The sequence below is a fragment of the Diceros bicornis genome, chromosome 18, assembly GCF_020826845.1.
Source record: "Diceros bicornis minor isolate mBicDic1 chromosome 18, mDicBic1.mat.cur, whole genome shotgun sequence".
NCBI lineage: Eukaryota > Metazoa > Chordata > Mammalia > Perissodactyla > Rhinocerotidae > Diceros > Diceros bicornis.
This window is the reverse complement of record NC_080757.1, coordinates 11,423,917-11,442,642: the sequence shown is the minus strand read 5'-3', so window position 1 is coordinate 11,442,642 and position 18,726 is coordinate 11,423,917. Positions and strand designations below refer to the sequence as shown.

At 49.4% G+C, this 18,726-nt stretch overlaps 1 protein-coding gene across 3 annotated transcripts; it reads left to right on the top strand.

Moving 5' to 3' along the window:
- The first annotated feature begins 6,969 nt into the window (after nt 1-6,969).
- LOC131417008 (polyunsaturated fatty acid lipoxygenase ALOX15) lies at nt 6,970-17,105 on the top strand. 3 transcript variants are annotated; one of them, XM_058559921.1, is made up of 14 exons: nt 6,970-7,104; nt 8,982-9,186; nt 9,470-9,551; nt 9,645-9,767; nt 9,931-10,034; nt 10,225-10,385; nt 11,262-11,405; nt 12,592-12,801; nt 14,411-14,497; nt 14,595-14,764; nt 14,945-15,066; nt 15,655-15,755; nt 15,871-16,038; nt 16,148-17,105. In XM_058559921.1, exons 1-14 carry the CDS (start codon nt 6,970-6,972, stop codon nt 16,325-16,327), a joined length of 1,992 nt encoding a protein of 663 aa, XP_058415904.1. In that variant the 3' UTR covers nt 16,328-17,105. The 3 variants fall into 3 exon arrangements, with proteins under 3 accessions (XP_058415904.1, XP_058415903.1, XP_058415905.1); XM_058559920.1 differs by lacking the exon at nt 6,970-7,104 and having other exon boundaries at nt 8,745-9,186; XM_058559922.1 differs by lacking the exons at nt 6,970-7,104; nt 14,411-14,497 and having other exon boundaries at nt 8,745-9,186.
- The last annotated feature ends 1,621 nt before the right edge of the window (nt 17,106-18,726 follow it).

Here is an 18,726-nt window from a genome sequence, read left to right as displayed (position 1 = left end):
ACGTAGCTTCAGAAGTCAAATGCCATTCCTTCTGCCATATTCTATTGGCTACGCAGACCAACCCTGATATGATTTGGGAGGACCCTATGCAAGGGCATGAATACCATGAGGTATGGATCACTGAGGGCTGTTTTGAAGACTGGCTACCACCGTATGCCCTCTGACCCCCAATGATTCATACTCTTCCCACGTGCAAATACACTCACCCCCTCCAAGGCACTCCAAAATCTAATCCCGTTATAGCATCAGCTTGAAGTCCAGAATTTCACCATCTAAATCAGGTCCAGCTGTGGATGAGATTTCTCAAGTGTGTTTCCTTAAGTACGGCCTCTTCAGTGAAATTCCTCTCCTTCTGAAGACCTGTGAACTAAAGAGAAAGTCCTCTTCCCCTCTCCTCCCGCCATACAGTGGCGGAACAGGCATAGGATAACCACTATAGATATTCCTATTTGAAAAGGGAGGGAAACGGCCTGGGTTTTACCTCTCAAAGTCACAACCACATCATAATCTAACCTCACTGAATCTACCCACAAGTTACTGTGAATGACTTCTGGATGTCTTCCCAACTCTTCAATCATACATTTAATCTGTAAGAAAATTATTAGGTTTGTGCCATTTCTACAGATGATGAGTTTTACCCACTACATTTTGATTTTTCTGAATTTCGTTTATAACAGAAAACTTGAACTTCAGTTTCGGGGCTTCTCTTGTAGTCACACTCAATTATAGTTAATGCTTTTTTTTTTTTTTTTTTTTTTTTGTGAGGAGATCAGCCCTGTGCTAACATCTGCCAATCCTCCTCTTTTTGCTGAGGAAGACTGGCCCTGGGCTAACATCTGTGCCCATCTTCCTCCACTTTATATGGGATGCCGCCACAGCATGGCTTGCCAAGCGGTGCCTCGGTGCGTGCCTGGGATCCAAACCGGCGAACCCCGGGCAGCCACAGCGGAGCACACGCACTTAACCGCTTGCGCCACCGGGCTGCCCCATAATGCTTTTATAATAGCATTTATAGCCTTGAATTTTGTTCAAGATAAAATTTTTGAGATTACAAAAATAACTCATGGTTCTGTAAAAAGTTTTAAAAATTCCAAAGTATGTGAAAAACGAAAGTCCCTTCCCCCCTTTCTCCCACTCCCTAGAATTCATCATTGTTAATACTTTGGTGTGCACTCTTTCAGGTATTTTTCTCTGCTTATTGTTGACAGAGTTTATGCTCATTGTTGATAGAGTTTTTAAGGTTTGAGGATATTTTTGTCCAAGGAGAGAACACCCCACAAATATTTGTATTTTATTTAATGCTCAATTTATTAAACATATCTATAAACAGAACTTTGAAAAATAAATTTGAATATTTGAATATTGATTGCAAACTTCATTAAATTTCCTTAAACAATTTAAACTACAAATACAAATTTAATGTGATGATTCTTCTGAATACACTTTAAACAGTACACAAAATAGACACAAATACAATGATTACAAGACTTACTGTCATTATACTTAAATTTGTTTTTTTTGTTTTTTTTTTTTTATTTTTATTGATATTTTAATGGTTTCTAACATTGTGAAATTTTGGGTTGTACATTTTTGTTTGTCCATCACCCCATATATGACTCCCTTCACCCCTTGTGCCCACCCCCCACCCCCACTTCCCAGGTAACCACAGTCCAGTTTTCTCTGTCCATGTGTTGGTTTATATTCCACATATGAGTGAGATCATACAGTGTTTGTCTTTCTCTTTCTGGCTTATTTCACTTAACATAATACGCTCCAGGCCCATCCATGTTGTTGCAAATGGGACGATTTTGTCTTTTTTTATGGCTGAGTAGTATTCCATTGTATATATATACCACATTTTCTTAATCCAATCGTCAGTCGAGGGACACTTAGGTTGCTTCCACTTCTTGGCTATGGTGAATAATGCTGCAATGAACATAGGGGTACATAAGCCTCTTTGGATTGTTGATTTCAGGTGCGTTGGATAGATTCCCAGTAGTGGGATGGCTGGATCATAGGGCATCTCTATTTTTAATTCTTTGAGGAATCTCCATACCGTTTTCCATAGAGGCTGCACCAATTTGCATTCCCACCAGCTGTGTATGAGGGTTCCTGTTTCTCCACATCCTCTCCAACATTTGTTGTTTTTTGTCTTGGTGATTATAGCCATTCTAACAGGCGTGAGGTGGTATCTTAGTGTTGTTTTGATTTTAAAACACCAACACTATGGATTTAATTCACTACTTCATTGGTTTCTCCTTGTTCTTGTTTTTCTTTAGGAATAAGATACTTTGTTAAGGTTGCTAAAATACTTCTTTTGATGTTTTCCTGGTGTTACTGAAATCTTGTCTGACGGCCCCCTCACCCCCCAAGAATATTGTCTCAGATCCTCATGTGCACTGAGGCTATAGAGTTGGGACCCTCAGCAGATGGATTCATGCTTGGGCCTCTGAAGCTTGTGTTTCTCCCAAGGAGCTGTGTTCCGGTAAAACTTCTCCTGTTACCCCAATAAGTCTTTTAATGTTTGTATCTTCCACATATGTTTTTAGTTTCGCAATCTGTCTTTCCCCCCTGAAATGACGTATTCCATTAGTTTCACTTGGCCAGAGTTATGGAATCCCTTGTTCTGTCATTATGATATATTGACTTGCTTTGTTAGTATTATTTAAAAATTCTGCATGCATTATTAATGTCTTGTTACAGTTAAGGGGCATCTTGTGGATTCATTTTCTGGGAGAGAAGGATTGTGTTGGCTCCTCTTTAGGACATTTGGCTAATTCAGCAACTCAGGACTCCCTTTCTCCTTGGTCATGGAGTGGGAGCACCAGTGCTGGTTAACTGGTTGAGCCTCCTTTCTACCTGGTTATCATGGGTAGCCACGTGTGCTGATCAGTCCTTCCTGTTCTTGGAACAGTTCCTGTTTTCTCCAGGACTACTTGGCTCACACACCATTCCCTGTTTTTATCCTTTTTTATTTACCAGTGGAAGCATGTATCTGTTCATTATAAACAGATATATACTTAAAAGAAACACACACACTTATATAGAGTAACATTTTGTTTCTTTTTTTTTTTCCCCACTATTTTTTTTGTGTGTGAGGAAGATCAGCCCTGTGCTAACATCTGCCAATCCTCCTCTTTTTGCAGAGGAAGACTGGCCCTGAGCTAACATCTGTCCCGATCTTCCTCCACTTTATGTGGGGCACTGCCACAGCATGGCCTGACAAGCGGTGCGTTGGTGCGCGCCTGGGATCCGGACCTGGGCCGCCAGCAGCGGAGCACGAGCACTTACCCGCTACGCCACGGGGCCGGCCCCAACATTCTCTTTCATATTAAAACCTATAAAAACTTGAAAAATCCCAAGATAATCACTCTCTTTTGTATTATACTTTTTTGTAACAGTTTACAATAACTTCCCTCTTTTTAATATTATTATGAATTTAGGTCTTTCATGGACTAACTGTAGCAGACACCCTTGGGTGACTACCTCCCAATCCATTATCCTGTCTTACTTGGTGGGGACCCCAAATGTGTTTGTGTGTCCATCCTTCCTTGTGTAACTCGGGGGCAAATCCTGAGTAGCTAAGATGATCGTGGTGGTTCCATTTCTCTTGCCTGTTTGAAGGATTTGGGGTTGGTGCTCAGTTTTGGCTAAAAGTAAATAAGGAAAAGCTGCTGGATTGTTTCTGAGAAAGCTCCCCCTGCTCTTAAAAAGGGAGGCACAGGAAGAAATGGTCCTTCTTTTCCCACTGGATGTGTAACCGAGCAAAGGGCTTGTTCTGCTCGCTGCAATCCAGTGCCAATCAATTGCAAATGAGCTGATGGTTAAGAAAGGAAAGTTTATACGATTAGCTAGCACAATTGGAAGATGGTGGACTACTGTCCTAAAAAGCCATCTTAAAATCATACAGAATCTTGAGGCAATTATATAGGGGAAATGGGCATCGAAGGAGGGGGTTTAGGGACGCCGACCATTCAGTGTGACGAACTTCAAGGCGCCACATTATCTCTTTCTTCTATCATTCAGTATGGGTACCAAGGCAGAGTTTTTTTCTTTCTGGAGGTCAAAATGTTTCTGCGGAACTCAGAAAACAAAGTTATAGTATCATAGCAGGAGTCATAATACTAGCAGATCACGTATTTTGCAAAAGCAAGGGGTTCTTAATCATCTAGGCTACATGCAGGCTAGCATGTATTCACAGAGACTAGTGAGTCAGAGCTATAGTCACAATATTGCTTCCTTTCCCTAAGATGGCTTGCCTCACGCTAACCTAAGATCTAGCTGTTACAGATGTTGTTATGTCTGTATGGGATTATTGGAGTGGTAGCAGCCATTTTGTTAAGGAGATAACTCACTGAGTAGCTAACTAATGAAGGATGCAAAGATGGAAAAAAAAAAAACCCTGGCTCCTTGAGGATGCTGTTGAGCCACTGAACTAAACAACCCTAGAGCCAACCTACCCTACGGACTTATTTTCTGAGATAATTTTTCTCTATTGTTTGAGCTGTTTTGAATTGATTTTTTGGTTACCTGCAACAGAAAGCATTCTGACATATTTATCTATTTCAATACCCTATTTATTATTTAGTTTTTCTCCTCGAAATGTCACAACACAGCCAGTGGGAGCCCCTCTGATTGCACAACTCGCCTGCGACTTTCTGGAGAGTGCTTTTACTTTTTTATCAACAATAGCATGTTCCAGGCTTATCCTGAATTTTACCTGCCCCAAGTCATGGAGTCAGCTACCCTCTAAGGAGCCCAAGTTTCTTTTAGTGGAGAATAATATTATAGACCAAAATCTGGGCTCTAAAGAGTTGATGTAGGTAAAAAGGACCATTGTTGCTATTGGCACCGTTTTAGTAGTGATAGAGCTGGAAAAGGGCTAATTTCCCTAATATGTAAATAGTCCCTACAAATCAATAAGAAAAAGACCAAAATCCAATAGAAAACTGGAACAGCTAGTTCACAGAAAAAGAAATACAAATGGCTCCTACAATATGAAAAGATGCTCAACTTAACTCATAATAAGAAAAATGCAAATTAAAATTACACTAGGGTACCATTTTTCACCTATCAGATTGGCTAAGGTAAAAATATTTATCAACATACTATTGACAAGAGTGAAGGAGAACAAGCATTCTCACACACCAGTGGACTCACTGATGGGAGTATAAATTGGTACAACTTCTATGGAGAGTAGTGTAGCAATTTCTGCCAAAATTACGTATGCCTTTGGCCCAGAAATTCCATTTCTAGTATTTTGTATACAGATATACTTACATCTGAGAAATGATGTATATACCGGGTAATTTCTTTCAGCAAAAAAAAATTTTTATGGTTACAAAAGATTGCAAACAACCTAAATGTCCACTTACTAGAAACTGGTAAGAGTGTATCACGCTCCGTCAAAACAATGGCAGCCTTAAGAAGAGGAAACTCTTTAAGCACTGATAAGGAATGAGCTCCTGATTTATATTGCAAAATGGAAAAAAACAAGGTGCAGAACAGTGTGTAAAGTATACTACCACGTGCAGGAAAAGGACAAAAAGGATAGGCATGTATTTGCTTGTGAATGTGCATAGAACAGTGACTGCTAGGGGCAGAGGGACTGGGTGGCTTGGGGCCAAGAGGGAGGGAGACGCTAGTGAATACCACTTTGTACCTTCTGAACTTTGAATCACTTCCCACTAAAACAATATACAAGAAAGTATGCATTACAGACTTATTTCTATTTCTATCGACTTCATTTGTTTCACCAGGCTTATAGCACTCCATCCCATGGTGGCAGCAGAGTGGGTTTTACTGTTCCCTTATTAGTTACATTGCCTGGGAGTTATTTGTTTGCCTTTCTCTCCCCCAAGAGGAGTACTTATTTATAATTGATCTTTCAGTTCTGTGTGTTTCAGTTAACACTTATTGACATCCACAAACCCTGATACTGTGCTAAATCCAGGGGAAACAAAAGTGAGTACGTGGTGCTGGGAAAGTGGTCCCTGCCTAGGAGGAGCTCACTGTGGGGCATACAGACACACAAACAAATTACTGTAGTATCACGTGTGCAATAGTAGAAGTATGCTCACGGCAAAAGCAGTAGAGAGGAAAGCTGATTAGCTCTGGTGGGGTAAGTGGGGAGGGATGGAATTACCAGGAAAAACTTCTCCGAGAAATTGGAGTCTAACCAGGGTTTAGAAGGCTGGATAGAGTTTTCCAGGAGCAAGGAATGCAAGCCAATAACACGGTGAGTTCTGGGAAACACAGGGCTCCAGCCCAAAGGGAGAGACTGGACATGAGGATGGGGTGCGGTGGGGTGAAGTGGGAGGAGGGCAGGCCAGGTTAGCAAGGGCTTTGAATGCCAAGAAGTTTGGATTTTTATCCTGCAGGCAACAGAGAGGCAGAGGCTTTTAAACTAGAAAGGAATGAACCCCAAGCTTGGCACAAGGAAGGCAAGAGAGTGTTCAAAGTTGGTCAAATTAATGCGGTGGCCTGAATGTACCTTCCTCCAATGCTGCTACAGACCAGGTCTCCTTGCTCCCTTCATCCTCACTACAGCCTTAAGCACGACCCTTGGCAGAGGTGAACCAACTTGTGAGGTCAGTGTGTCTGTGTGTTTAGATGGAGAGGCTTCCCAGCCACACACATCATCTGCCTGCTGGGCCAGGCTTCGATTCCTTCTTCCTGCATATTTTCTGCCCAAATTCTCATCTGCTTCCCCCTTCTGTCCTCCTCCCACCAAGATAATGGTCTGAATCCCCTGCCCCCGCCAGGGCCCCGCCTTCTTGGGCTCGGGGCTGAGCTCTGGGCTGTGCAGAGTTGGGGGCCCCAGCGCGTGGCCAGACGGGGTTGGTTGGAGACCTGCCATCCACAACCCCGACCCACGGCAAGGCTTCTGAGGGGCGGGGTCTCGGGCTCCGTTATTTGGCGCCTCCACTCTTCTTTCCCCTCAGAAGGCGTGAAACGTCTTTTGGCAAGATGGGTCTCTATCGCGTCCGCGTGTCCACCGGGTCCTCGCTCTACGCGGGCTCCATCAACCAGGTGCAGCTGTGGCTGGTCGGCCAGCACGGGGAGGCGGCGCTCGGGACGCGCCTGCGGCCGGCGTGGGGCAAGGTGAGCTGGCCGGAGCCGGGGGTGGGGGGCGGGCTGCACCCCTGGCCCCAAGTCCGTCAAATATCGGGGAAGAGACGCGCCCCCGCCGGTCCCCAGCTCCTCGCCGCTGAGGGCGCACGCATCCCGCGCCAAGAGCGCTCGGAGGCCGCAGGGTAGAGCGCTTTAAGGCGGTACGTGGCACACTGTAAGCGCTCAATAAGTGTTCCTGACGCCCAGGAAAATTTGGAATTGAGGGGATACACTTGCGCGCCCGTCGTTCCACAGAGCTCTCTCTTTTCTTGAAATTCAGGGGTCCCTAAAGCGGTCGTGAGTCTCCTGTTTCCTCTATTCTTAAATACTGCTATTTCAAACTTTCTCTACTGTTGCTAGATCTCCCACCTTGCAAGCTTTATCACCCGCGGTGGGCTGGGCTGGGGTAACCGGGGCTAGGGTGGGGAAAAGAAGCCAAGAGATGAGAACATTCTGAATTTCCCGACCCACTTCCCCTCTCCCATCACATGTACCTGGTATTCGCCCCCGGCTCCTGTTACTTTTTCCCTCTGCCAACCCCCAAATTCCCATCGACTGTCCCGCTCTCTCCAAGACCCCCAGATCCGGATGTCTGTCTCACGGACGCTTCAAAGGAGCATGCCAAGTGAGGTCCTGCCCTCTTCCCACCTCTCAGACCTCTCCTCTTGTCTCCCCTAGGTGTCACTCGCGCCTGCCCCCTTCATCTCTGTCTAACCAAGAATCGAGCGCTGTCCGTTCTATCTCCGGGACGTTTCCGGCGTCCGTGCTCTGATGTCCGCCCCACCCCCGTCTACCAACGTCCCCTTGAACCCACGTCACTTGCATCGTCTTCACCTGCCTCGCCGCTTTCGCTCCTGCCCTTCCAAGCCCTTCTTCTGCAGCCAGAGCGATTTCTTCCGAATACATTCCCACCCTTAAGACGTTCCCGCTACTTAAAACATTTGAATGGCTTCCGCTTGTTTTCAGCACCAATCCAAAGCCCTCGGCTTCGCCTTTGAGACTTCATGATCTGGGTCCTGCGCGTCTCCCCACGTCTCGCGCCCTGTGCTCCAGCTCTACGACGCTGCTCGCCCTCCCTTAGCCTCTGCTCTCTCCGTTTCCTCTCTCCGGCACGCCTTTCCCCGCCTTTTCCTCCCTCTCACTCTCCCTGCCTAAGCCTTTTCCACCTAGAGGTCTCGGCTTAGACGGAATATCCTCCGGGAAGCCTGCCCCCAGGCCGAGTGGGGCCTCTTCGGAGCTCAGCCTTGGTGAGGGGGCCGGGGGGAGCCGGTGCCTCTCAGCTGTAATTGCGTGGTTTACAGTGTGTCGTCCCATCACGACACACTGGATAGAGATGCCCAGTGCCCAGCCCAGCGCTTGGCACAATCGGTGACTACAGTGAGGAAAAAGTGCAGGAAGGGGGCCGGCCCGGTGGCGCAAGCGGTTAAGTGCGCGGGCTCCGCTGCGGCGGCCCGGGGTTCGCTGGCCCGGATCCCGGGCGCGCACCGACGCACTGCTTGGCAAGCCATGCTGTGGCGGCGTCCCATATAAAGTGGAGGAAGATGGGCACAGATGTTAGCCCAGGGCCGTCTTCCTCAGCAAAAAAAGAGGAGGATTGGCGGATGTTAGCACAGGGCTGATCTCCTCACACAAAAAAAAAGAAAAAGTGCAGGAAGGAGTGCATCTTCCCTCCCCCGCCTCACCCGGGCTGAGGAACTCGACGACCCAGAATGGAGTCGTGGAGCCACCAGCTGGCTGCGCGCCGCCTTTTTATCTCTGGCTCCCTTTGCGCAGCTTTCCCAGAGGCCCAGCAGAAGGGCGTCCAGAGCTCAGTCCAAGTACCCCTTCCGGAGAGCCCCACCTTGCTGACCTTCTTTTGTCGCCTCCAGGAGGCAGAATTCAAGGTTGACGTGCCCGAGTACCTGGGACCGCTGCTCTTCGTGAAACTGCGCAAACGGCGCCTCCTTCAGGATGACGCGTGGTTCTGCAACTGGATCTCCGTGCAGGGCCCCGGGGCCAGTGGGGACGAGTTAAGGTTCCCCTGTTACCGCTGGGTGGAGGGCGATGGCGTCCTGAGCCTACCCGAGGGCACTGGTGAGCGCGGGGATGGGAGTATGAGGAGGCCTCTGGGGCCCAAGAGAAGTTGGGGGTCGGGGGAGCGGAGAAGAGGGCGTGGTGGCAGGAACCTGGAGGGCGGGGTCTTTGGAAGAGGCGGGTTGCTGGGGCTGGCACCTAGCTGTATGGAGTCTGGGGAAGTTTGTGACGCTGAAGGGTCAGGGGCCAGCAGGAAGGGCGGGCTGAGAGGTACCCTTGGCAGGGATAGGGGAGAGGGTCTCAGGAGAAGCCTCATTGCCCATGCCCTCCTCCCCACTTCTAGGCCGCACGGTGGTGGACGACCCTCAAGGCTTGTTCAAGAAACACAGGGAGGAGGAGCTGGAAGAGAGAAGGAAGCTGTACCGGTTAGCCCTCCTCCTGCCCCCTGACTCCTGGCCCCACAGTGAGCTGCTGACCCTTCCCCAGTACCAATGCCTCATTTCTTTTCTACACCACAGGTGGGGTAACTGGAAGGATGGGTTAATTCTGAGTGTGGCGGCAGCCGGAATATGTGACCTTCCTGTAGATGAGAGATTTCTGGAGGACAAGAGAATTGACTTTGAGGCTTCACTGGCCAAGGGGTGAGAACAAGGGGGGCTGGGTGAGAGGGAGGTGTCCTGGTCTAGAGGAGGCCAGTGGGCTTAAGGACTGAACAGGGCTGGACCAGCCCAAGGTGGATGCCTGTGGTTGTGATGTTTGATTCTGAGAATAACTCTTAAACTCTTCACCTATCCATCCCTGAAGGCTGGCAGAGCTAGCTGTCAAAGACTCTTTAAATGTTCTGACTTGCTGGAATGATCTGGATGACTTCAACAGGATTTTCTGGTGTGGCCAGAGCAAGCTGGCTGGTCAGTACTCCTACCCCAATATTTCTCCTAGGACCCTTGCCCCAGATCCCACCCAATCTAGGGAACCAGTGTTGGGAGACCAGAGGCCTGGGTCCCTCTGGTAGCTGGGGTCAAGTGGGGATGGTTTGGTGGCAGTTGGAAGGACCGGGAGCTCAGATCCCACAGCTTGCTCCACAACTGCCATCCCCAGAGCGGGTGCGGGACTCCTGGAAGGAGGATGCCTTATTCGGGTACCAGTTTCTCAACGGCGCCAACCCCATGTTGCTGAGGCGCTCCATTCACCTTCCTGCCCGCCTAGTGTTCCCTCCAGGGATGGAGGAGCTGCAGGCCCAGCTGGAGAAGGAGCTCGAGGTATGGACATAAGAGCCCTAAGGAGGCCACGCAGAAATGGGGGTGGGCTCAGCGTTTGTGCTGCTGTGGGCTCCACTGTGGGCCCAGCTTGCTGCCAGATGGCTACAGGAGGAATCTTGAGTGATCCTGGAGAAGTGCAGCTCCATGGCCTTCCTCCCTGAACAGGAATAGTGTATTGTGGAGGAAGAGTGTGCGCTGGGTGATGGAGACAGGGTCAAAATGAAGAGATGTAACTGGGCCTTGGAGCTAGGGATTTAGGGAGTGTGGAATAGGAGAATCAGGCTCAGGGGTGGGGTTGTTAATCAGGAGTCAACATGGAACAACTGAGAGAGAAAACTCATGGGATTATAGGGTGAGAGACTTGGGTTTGAAACCTGGTTCTGCTGCTTATAAGCTGTGTGACTTCAGGCCAGATACCTATCCTCTCTGATCATGTTTCTTCTTTTATAAAACTGGGGCTAATTCAAGTTCATGTAAAAAATGTATGAGGCAGGGCCGGCCCCGTGGCGTAGCGGTTAAGTGCGCACTCCGCTGCTGGCAGACCGGTCCGGATCCCGGGCGTGCACCGATGCACCGCTTGTCAGGCCATGCTGAGGCTGGCGTCCCATATAAAGTGGAGGAAGATGGGCACAGATGTTAGCCCAGGGCCAGTCTTCCTCAGCAAAAAGAGGATTGGCATGGATGTTAGCTCAGGGCTGATCTTCCTCACACACACAAAAAGAAATATATGAGGCAATAAGCACGTGATCCACTACCTGTACAAAGTAGGTGGTGGAGACAAGTTAGTTTCCTCCTTTTTCTTCTTCCTTTGGGGAATCAGGGTGGGAAGAAGATGCCTTACGCTGACGGCAGCCCTTGCCCTCTGCCCCCATCCAGGGAGGCACACTGTTTGAAGCTGACTTCTCCCTGCTGGATGGGATCAAGGCCAACATCATCCTGTGTAGCCAGCAGTACCTGGCTGCCCCTCTGGTCATGCTGAAACTGCAGCCCGATGGGAAACTCTTGCCCATGGTCATCCAGGTGAGAGGACTCAGGATTTCTGTCCCCGGGAGTTGGCCCTCTCCCCTCAGCCCCTCACCCAAAATCACTGAGTACCCACTCTGCGCAAAGACCTTGTGCTAAGCCGCTGGGGAGGCATGGAAGGAGGAAACTGGCAAGTCTCTGACTTGAAGGGGTGCGCTCTAGCTGGAGACACCGGCAAATGTGAATAAGCTCCAGGACTGAGCAAGTGCCTGAGGGCGGAGACAGTCTGGGAGGGATTGTTGGAGGCGGGTGGGCGTGGCCTTGTGGGAGGGTCAGGACTTAGATCTTCGAGCAAGAGGGAGGGGCAGGACCCCCTCCCCACTTCCCCCGGGGGATGATGGGCTGGGCAGAGAGGCTGCGGTGCGTCGGCGTGTGAGGAGTCAGGAGATTCCCAGTGGACCCTTGGGCAGGAGTAGTGGGGTCTAACGTGAGGTGAGAGGGCCAGACTGCGGCGGGCCGTGGATGCCAGGCCGAGTGTGAGCACGGGAAGCTGGTGAAGGCTGCTGTGAGAGACGTGCAGGCACGTTATGGGGCAGTGGGGTTTAGGGTGGACGGGAGAAGGAGACGCTAGATACAGGGATTAGGGTGACACGCTACAGTCGTTGTCCAAGGTCGAGGTGATGGGCTCAGGTGGGGAGGAGCTGTGAGGGTGCAGAGGGAAATTAAACTGGCCTGGATTCAAGGAGAGAGGAAAAGGAGGAGCCAGGCAAGGCACCTGCAGAAATAGGACAAATAAAGAGGAAAAGATGCTCAGGCAGGCTTTTATCCCGCCACTTCTGAGGTAATGGGGAGACATTCAAATTGTAACATCTGGCTGGTGACTAGCTGAGAACTGGAGACTTAGTCAGCTGTGTAGAGGTGGAGTTGATAGATCAGAGAGAGGCTGGGGTTTCTGACCGAGTGTGGGATGAAGGAAGCGGTGAATTTGAATCCTGTCCACACTGAGGGGCCTGTGGGGGGGAGTGGAGGCTGGAGCTAGCAGTGTAGGGTGGAGCAGCTTGCACCGTGTTGACGGGCTGAGAGGGTAGGAAAGGGAGGGGAGGAATGGGGGGGTAGGGGGTGGGTGGAGAAAGCGAAGCAAATGTGGAGGAAGGAGGGAGCAGTTAACCAAGCAAGGGAGGGGTGTCTGTTGGGCACCTGGCCCTCATCCCCTCTCTTCCCGGCACTCTTGTCCCGGCTGCAGCTCCAACTGCCATGTGTGGGATCCCCACCCCCGCCACTTTTCCTGCCCACGGATGCCCCGATGGTCTGGCTCCTGGCCAAATGCTGGGTCCGTAGCTCTGACTTCCAGCTTCACGAGCTGCAGTCACATCTTCTGAGGGGACACTTGATGGCGGAGGTCATCGCTGTGGCCACCATGAGGTGCCTTCCATCGATACATCCTATCTTCAAGGTAACGCCTTATTCCCGTCTCTCCTGCCTGCCCCTCTGTGCCCCACGGCACAGTCCCACCTCTGGAGGCCCCCTCTCGGTGGAATCTCAGGTTTGGGGAGAGCCGACCAGTGAAAGTCAAGAGAGCAAGAGAGTGAGAGCATGGCTTGCTCTGCATTTTCAACAGAGTGATATCACCTCCCAAGGAGGTGAAAATGCTTCATTGGTGGGGTGGGTGGTGGGGTGGGGAGTGAGAAGTCTTACTTTTTTTATGTATAAAGCACAGATATACATACAGTGTATAAACAGTACACACAAATGACTGAGGATTCCATCCAATAAGAGGGCATGCAAATAACAAAAGATTTTTCTGGCCAGTGTTGAAGAGTTCTAAAATAGTAACACATAGGCCAGCTGGCGGGGCTCAGGTCAACAACAGCAGCCTGGTTTATCACAGGCAATTAAAACAGAGTATTCACCTATTCACTTTTTTTCTTGGGTGCCTCCTTGGGGCAAGAACCATTCTAGATGCCGTTACTGAGCAAGACAGGCAAGGTCCTGATCTTTGGGCATTTTCCTTTCCAGTAAGGGCTAACAGACAATAAAGATTGTATTGTAACACATTGGCTGTGATAAGTACAATGCAGAGAATCCGAGCAGTGTGATGTGACAGTGAGTTTAGATAGGGTGGTCAGGAAAGGCTCCTTTGAAGAGATGACCTAGAGAATGAGGAGCCAGCCCTGAGATGATCAAGGGGCACATTGTCCTAGGCAGACGGAACAGCTAGTGCAAAGGTCCTGAGGCAGGAACAAGCTTGGCATATTTGAAGAACAGAAAGAGAGCGTAATGGACAAAGGGAGAGGGTAGGTGATGACGTTCCAGAAGCAAGCAGGTTAGACCATGCATTCTCAGTGGGGACAATTATGGCCTGGGAGGGGTGAAAGTGGTTGTATTGGGGCAAAATATCTTATTATTTTTATGTATAGAGCACATATAGACATACAGTACATAACAGATATATCTGTAGCATTAAAATTTCATGGGGGGCGGTGAGAATAGGAAAAAATATCTAAAAAGGCTCCTTAAAGGTGTGATAATGAAGAAAAGGTTGAGAAACATTGAGTTAGAACTTGAATAGTCTTTTTTTTTTTTTTTTTTTTTTTTGTGAGGAAGTTCAGCCCTGAGCTAACATCCACACCAATCCTCCTCTTTTTGCTGAGGAAGACTGGCCCTGGGCTAACATCTGTGCCCATCTTCCTCCACTTTATATGGGATGCTGCCACAGCACGGCCTGACAAGTGGTGCGTCGGTGCGCACGCGGATCCGAACCCAGGCCGCCAGCAGCAGAACACGTGCACTTAACTGCTACACCATGGGGCCGGCCCCTTGAATAGTCTTATATGAAAAGAAAAGGAGAACAATTTCTTTCAGTTGTCATGAGCAATAAGTCCATGGTTTGTGGAATGAGTTACAAATCAACTGAACTCTCTCGGTGTCAAGGGGGCATGGAAGTTCACGGCTATGCTTTGCCTGAAGACCTAGCACCTTTCCTGCTTTTCACCCCGTATTTCCTGCAGGGACCTGCCCCACCTGTCTTCTGACCTTGTCCTTCCCTGCTCTTCTCCCTCTAGCTTGTAATTCCCCACCTGAGATACACCATGGAAATTAACATCCGGGCCAGGACTGGGCTGGTCTCTGACATGGGGGTTTTCGACCAGGTAGGAAGAGAGAAAGGGGGATTCTGGAGTTCACGCTCCCTCCGGCTCTGGCCTCAGGGTGGGTTGGTTGACCCGACTGCCCATCCTTGCTCCGCAGGTGGTGAGCACAGGTGGGGGAGGCCACGTGGAGCTGCTCAAGCGAGCTAGAGCCTTTCTGACCTACAGCTCGTTCTGTCCCCCTGAGGACCTAGCTGACCGGGGTCTCCTGGGCGTCCAGTCTTCCTTCTATGCCCAAGATGCCCTGCGGCTCTGGGAAATCATCTCTCGGTGAGGCAGGGGGAATGCAGGGCTGGTGGGGGTGGGAGTCAGGGAGGAGGCTAGAAGAACAGGAGGTCTGTGTCTCAGTTGGGGGCTGGGGGCCCTGACCTGGCCCTGTGGGCAAGGAGCAGAGGGCCTGGTGGCTCCCTGTCAGCCTCAGTTCTCTGGCCCCGACCCCTTGGCTGGCAGCTACGTGGAGGGAATTGTGAATCTCCATTATAAGACGGACGAGGCTGTGAAAGAGGATCTCGAGCTGCAGGCCTGGTGTCGAGAGATCACTGAAATGGGGCTGCTAGGAGCCCAGGACCAAGGTAAGATGAGCCCCTGCCCTGAGACCTCCAACATGAGAGATTCCTCCTTGGAACCTCCCCAGAATCCTTTGTACTCCTATGGAACCTTCCAGAAGCATTTCCAACCCCTATGAAAATGCTGCAAGGCACCCGCTGATTCCCTTTCCTCTCAGCTAGAGACAGGTCCCTGCCCTATGCACTGAGAACCCCTCTAGGTCCCAGATGCAGTGGGACCAGTGGTTGCTTGTAGATGTTTAACAACTGGCTCTCTGGAAGAAAAGCCCTGATTTAAGCATTAGTCCATTTCCAAGGTATAAATATTCCACGGTGGCTACCAATGTGATGTAGACCAGTTTGCTAAATGCCTGAAAATTTAACATAACTGACTCTTGTGAGCCAGTAGGAGCCATACCAGTACCCCACTAAGCAGGACCCTCCGGCAGAGCTCCCCACTTCCCCACCCCAGGCCACTCATGCCCATTCCTACAGTAGTTCCTGTGAGTCCTCGGCACCCCTCCGCCTCCTCTCATTCTCCCCTCTCTCCCTCATCTCTCTGAGCTCTCTTCTATGCCTGGCCTCACAGCTTCTGACTCGCCTGACCCCTTGCAGGGTTTCCCGTGTCCTTGCAGTCCCGGGACAAGGTCTGCCACTTTGTCACCATGTGCATCTTCACCTGCACTGGCCAGCATTCCTCCAACCACCTGGGCCAGGTACTTACCATGGGGGCGCAGCTGGGCATCTGTGCCTGGATTGGGGGAGGGTGCTGTGTGCAGGTGGGCTTTCATGCTTAGCAGACATTGACTGTAGATGTCTGCCCCTCCTTAGCTGGACTGGTACACTTGGGTCCCTAACGCACCCTGCACGATGCGGCTGCCCCCGCCGACCACCAAGGATGCGACACTGGAGACAGTGATGGCAACACTGCCCAACTTTCATCAGGCTTCTCTCCAGATGTCCATTACTTGGCAGCTGGGCAGACGCCAACCTGTTATGGTGAGAGCCAGCTGCCCAGGTCCCTGAGGAAGGGGGCAGCTGCGGGGAGGTGTGGGGTTCCAAACTGAGGGTCGTAAGGCTCTCAGCTGCCTTTTTCTCTCCATCCCAGGTGGCTCTGGGCCAGCATGAGGAGGAGTATTTTTCAGGCCCTGGGCCCAAGGCTGTGCTGAAGAAGTTCAGAGAGGAGCTGGCTGCCCTGGATAAGGAAATTGAGATCCGGAATGCAAAGCTGGACATGCCCTACGAGTACCTGCGGCCCAGCCTGGTGGAAAATAGTGTGGCCATATGAGTGCCCCACGCGTTTCGTTGTTTCAGTCCCTTCCACCCAGGCCATGACACCACCCCTTGGTGCTTTCTGTCTTGTCCTCCCCAAATTCCACCCTCCTCCTATCTCCCACCCTCATAAAGAGTCTACCTTTTCATTGTCTATGCCCACAGTGGACAAATTTTACCCTAGATGCACCACGTAGGGGCCTTGTTCCCTCTTCCGCCCTCCCTCCCTTTCTCCCTTCTTCCCTCATCATTCAGATCTCCTATAGGACAGATAACAGCCACATGTATATAAACTGTTTCAAGAATAGAATAGGGTAATAATACATATTACTGTACACCTTTTATAATTTTGAACCTAATTCAAGTATAACAACAAAAAGATATTTTAGACTAACGAAAGAAAAGAACTTAGATCAAATTATCCTAAATAAAATATTGGCAAAAGAATATAACACATCTTTCTAACTGGATGGGATTTACCACATGTCCTGAAGCCACACACAACACAAAGCAAATCATTAACACAGTGATTCTCAAGATTTTCATTTCACAGCCCACTTAGAAAGTGATAAATGGAAGTAAAGCGGTAAAGCTGAAGAAGCTGCTCCCCGCCGGGAGGTGTCTGGCCTTCCGGTTTCACCTGGGGCATCCATAGCTATAACCCATTTGCAGTCCACCATTTGGAGGGAGCCTCAAATAACAGTAATTAACTGGAAAAACAGTAAAAAATCTCATGATTATTTTAGTGAATGACAACAAAGTAATCAAAATCCAACTTCTATATCTGATTAAAATTTCGGAAAAATAAACTTGGAAGTTTTATTTCTTAATATGATCATCTGTGGATATTTTAAAACAGAAGCTAACAGTATACATAAGCCAAAATTGTTTCCTTTACAAAAATAGGAACAAAGTAACTTCTTGCCCGTGATTATTTAATTCAGCAGAAGATGTATGGGTGATGCTTGGTTTGATTCTTGAAGGAAGAAGAAGAATAAACAGTTGAGAGGTGGGGGTAGAGTTTAATGCTGGGATCTAGGAGAACCCACAAGGAGGGAGGAGAAAGTGTGGCACAGTCTCCACATTGGAAAAAAGGCAGTAATGTTATGACACCAGGTCCGTTTTTGCCTGCTGCCCAGAAAGCCAAACACCGAGACAACGAGATTGCAGCAGAGAGAGAGGGTTTATTAATCACAAGGCAGCCAAGTGAGGAAACGGGAGAATGAATCTCAAATCTGCTTCCTTGAAAATAGGGACTCAGGGGTATTTATGGGGTAGGGTGCAAGGTGGTCTGAAATGTTTGGAGGTGAGGAGAGATGTAATTGGTGATCTGCGCAAGCGTACTCAGCCGTCATGCCTCTTCGTAGGACACGTGTTCACAGAAGGGCGTCAGCAGCACGCCCTGAGGGTGGAGTTCTAACCTCTTGATGTCAAAAGGTTGCTTATTGGGGCCGGCCCCATGGCTTAGCAGTTAAGTGTGTGCGCGCTCCGCTACTGGTGGCCCAGGTTCGGATCCCGGGCGTGCACCGACGCACCACTTCTCTGGCCATGCTGAGGCCACGTCCCACATACAGCAACTAGAAGGATGTGCAACTATGACATACAACTATCTACTGGGGCTTTGGGGAAAAAAAGGAGGAGGATTGGCAATAGATGTTAGCTCAGAGCCAGTCTTCCTCAGCAAAAAGAGGAGGATTGGCATGGGTGTTAGCTCAGGGCTGATCTTCCTCACAAAAAAAAAAAAAGGTCGCTTATTGGACATATGTCTGTGTGGGCCCGGTTGATGGTTTTCTGGTCTCAACCAGCCTGAAATGGACAAGGGGTTCCAATTCCTGAAAAAAATAGCTCAAACACCCATTACCATGGTGACCCAGGCCCCAGGGAGATGTTATCTATAGGGACCTAGTGGGAGTCAGACAGCATATTGCCTAAACAGCACAGTTAACAATGGGCAAGTTTATCATGCAGATTTAAGTCCTCACCCTCCATTCTAGATAAGTGTCTAGGTAAGGCTATCCCCTCCTTCTTCCTGATATAGGGAAGAAGATACATTTACAAGTGGAGATTTTCTTCATGAATGTAAATGTCTCTTACAAAAGGTAACCAGAACTAAGAATGGGCTTAGCAAGGACCCTCCCAGATACCTGGAGATGTCTATGGTGATGGCCTGTTCTGGTGGCAGGCCTCCCATCCCAAACTCTTTTGGTCAGTTAGTGGGGGTGGGGGTCAGAGTGTCTTTCAAGCAGAGACATATTTTGAGGTGGCCAATTCCAATCCCCCATAGTTACTAGCTGCTTAATCGTCAATGGCTAACTGTTTGCCAGTTTCAGTAATGCAGTGTGGCAAGTGGTGCAGGGTGGTAGGAGCTCGGGCTGGCAGAGAAGGGATGGGAAGGAACAGGCTCATGAAGAACAT

Coding starts and splice junctions, on each gene's coding strand:
- LOC131417008 (XM_058559920.1), top strand. CDS start 8,823: ATGGAGTCGTGGAGCCACCAGCTGGCTGCGCGCCGCCTTTTTATCTCT. Junction 9,552..9,644: donor GAGAGAAGGAAGCTGTACCG/GTTAGCCCTCCT, acceptor TCTACACCACAG/GTGGGGTAACTGGAAGGATG. Junction 15,756..15,870: donor CCTCCAACCACCTGGGCCAG/GTACTTACCATG, acceptor GCCCCTCCTTAG/CTGGACTGGTACACTTGGGT.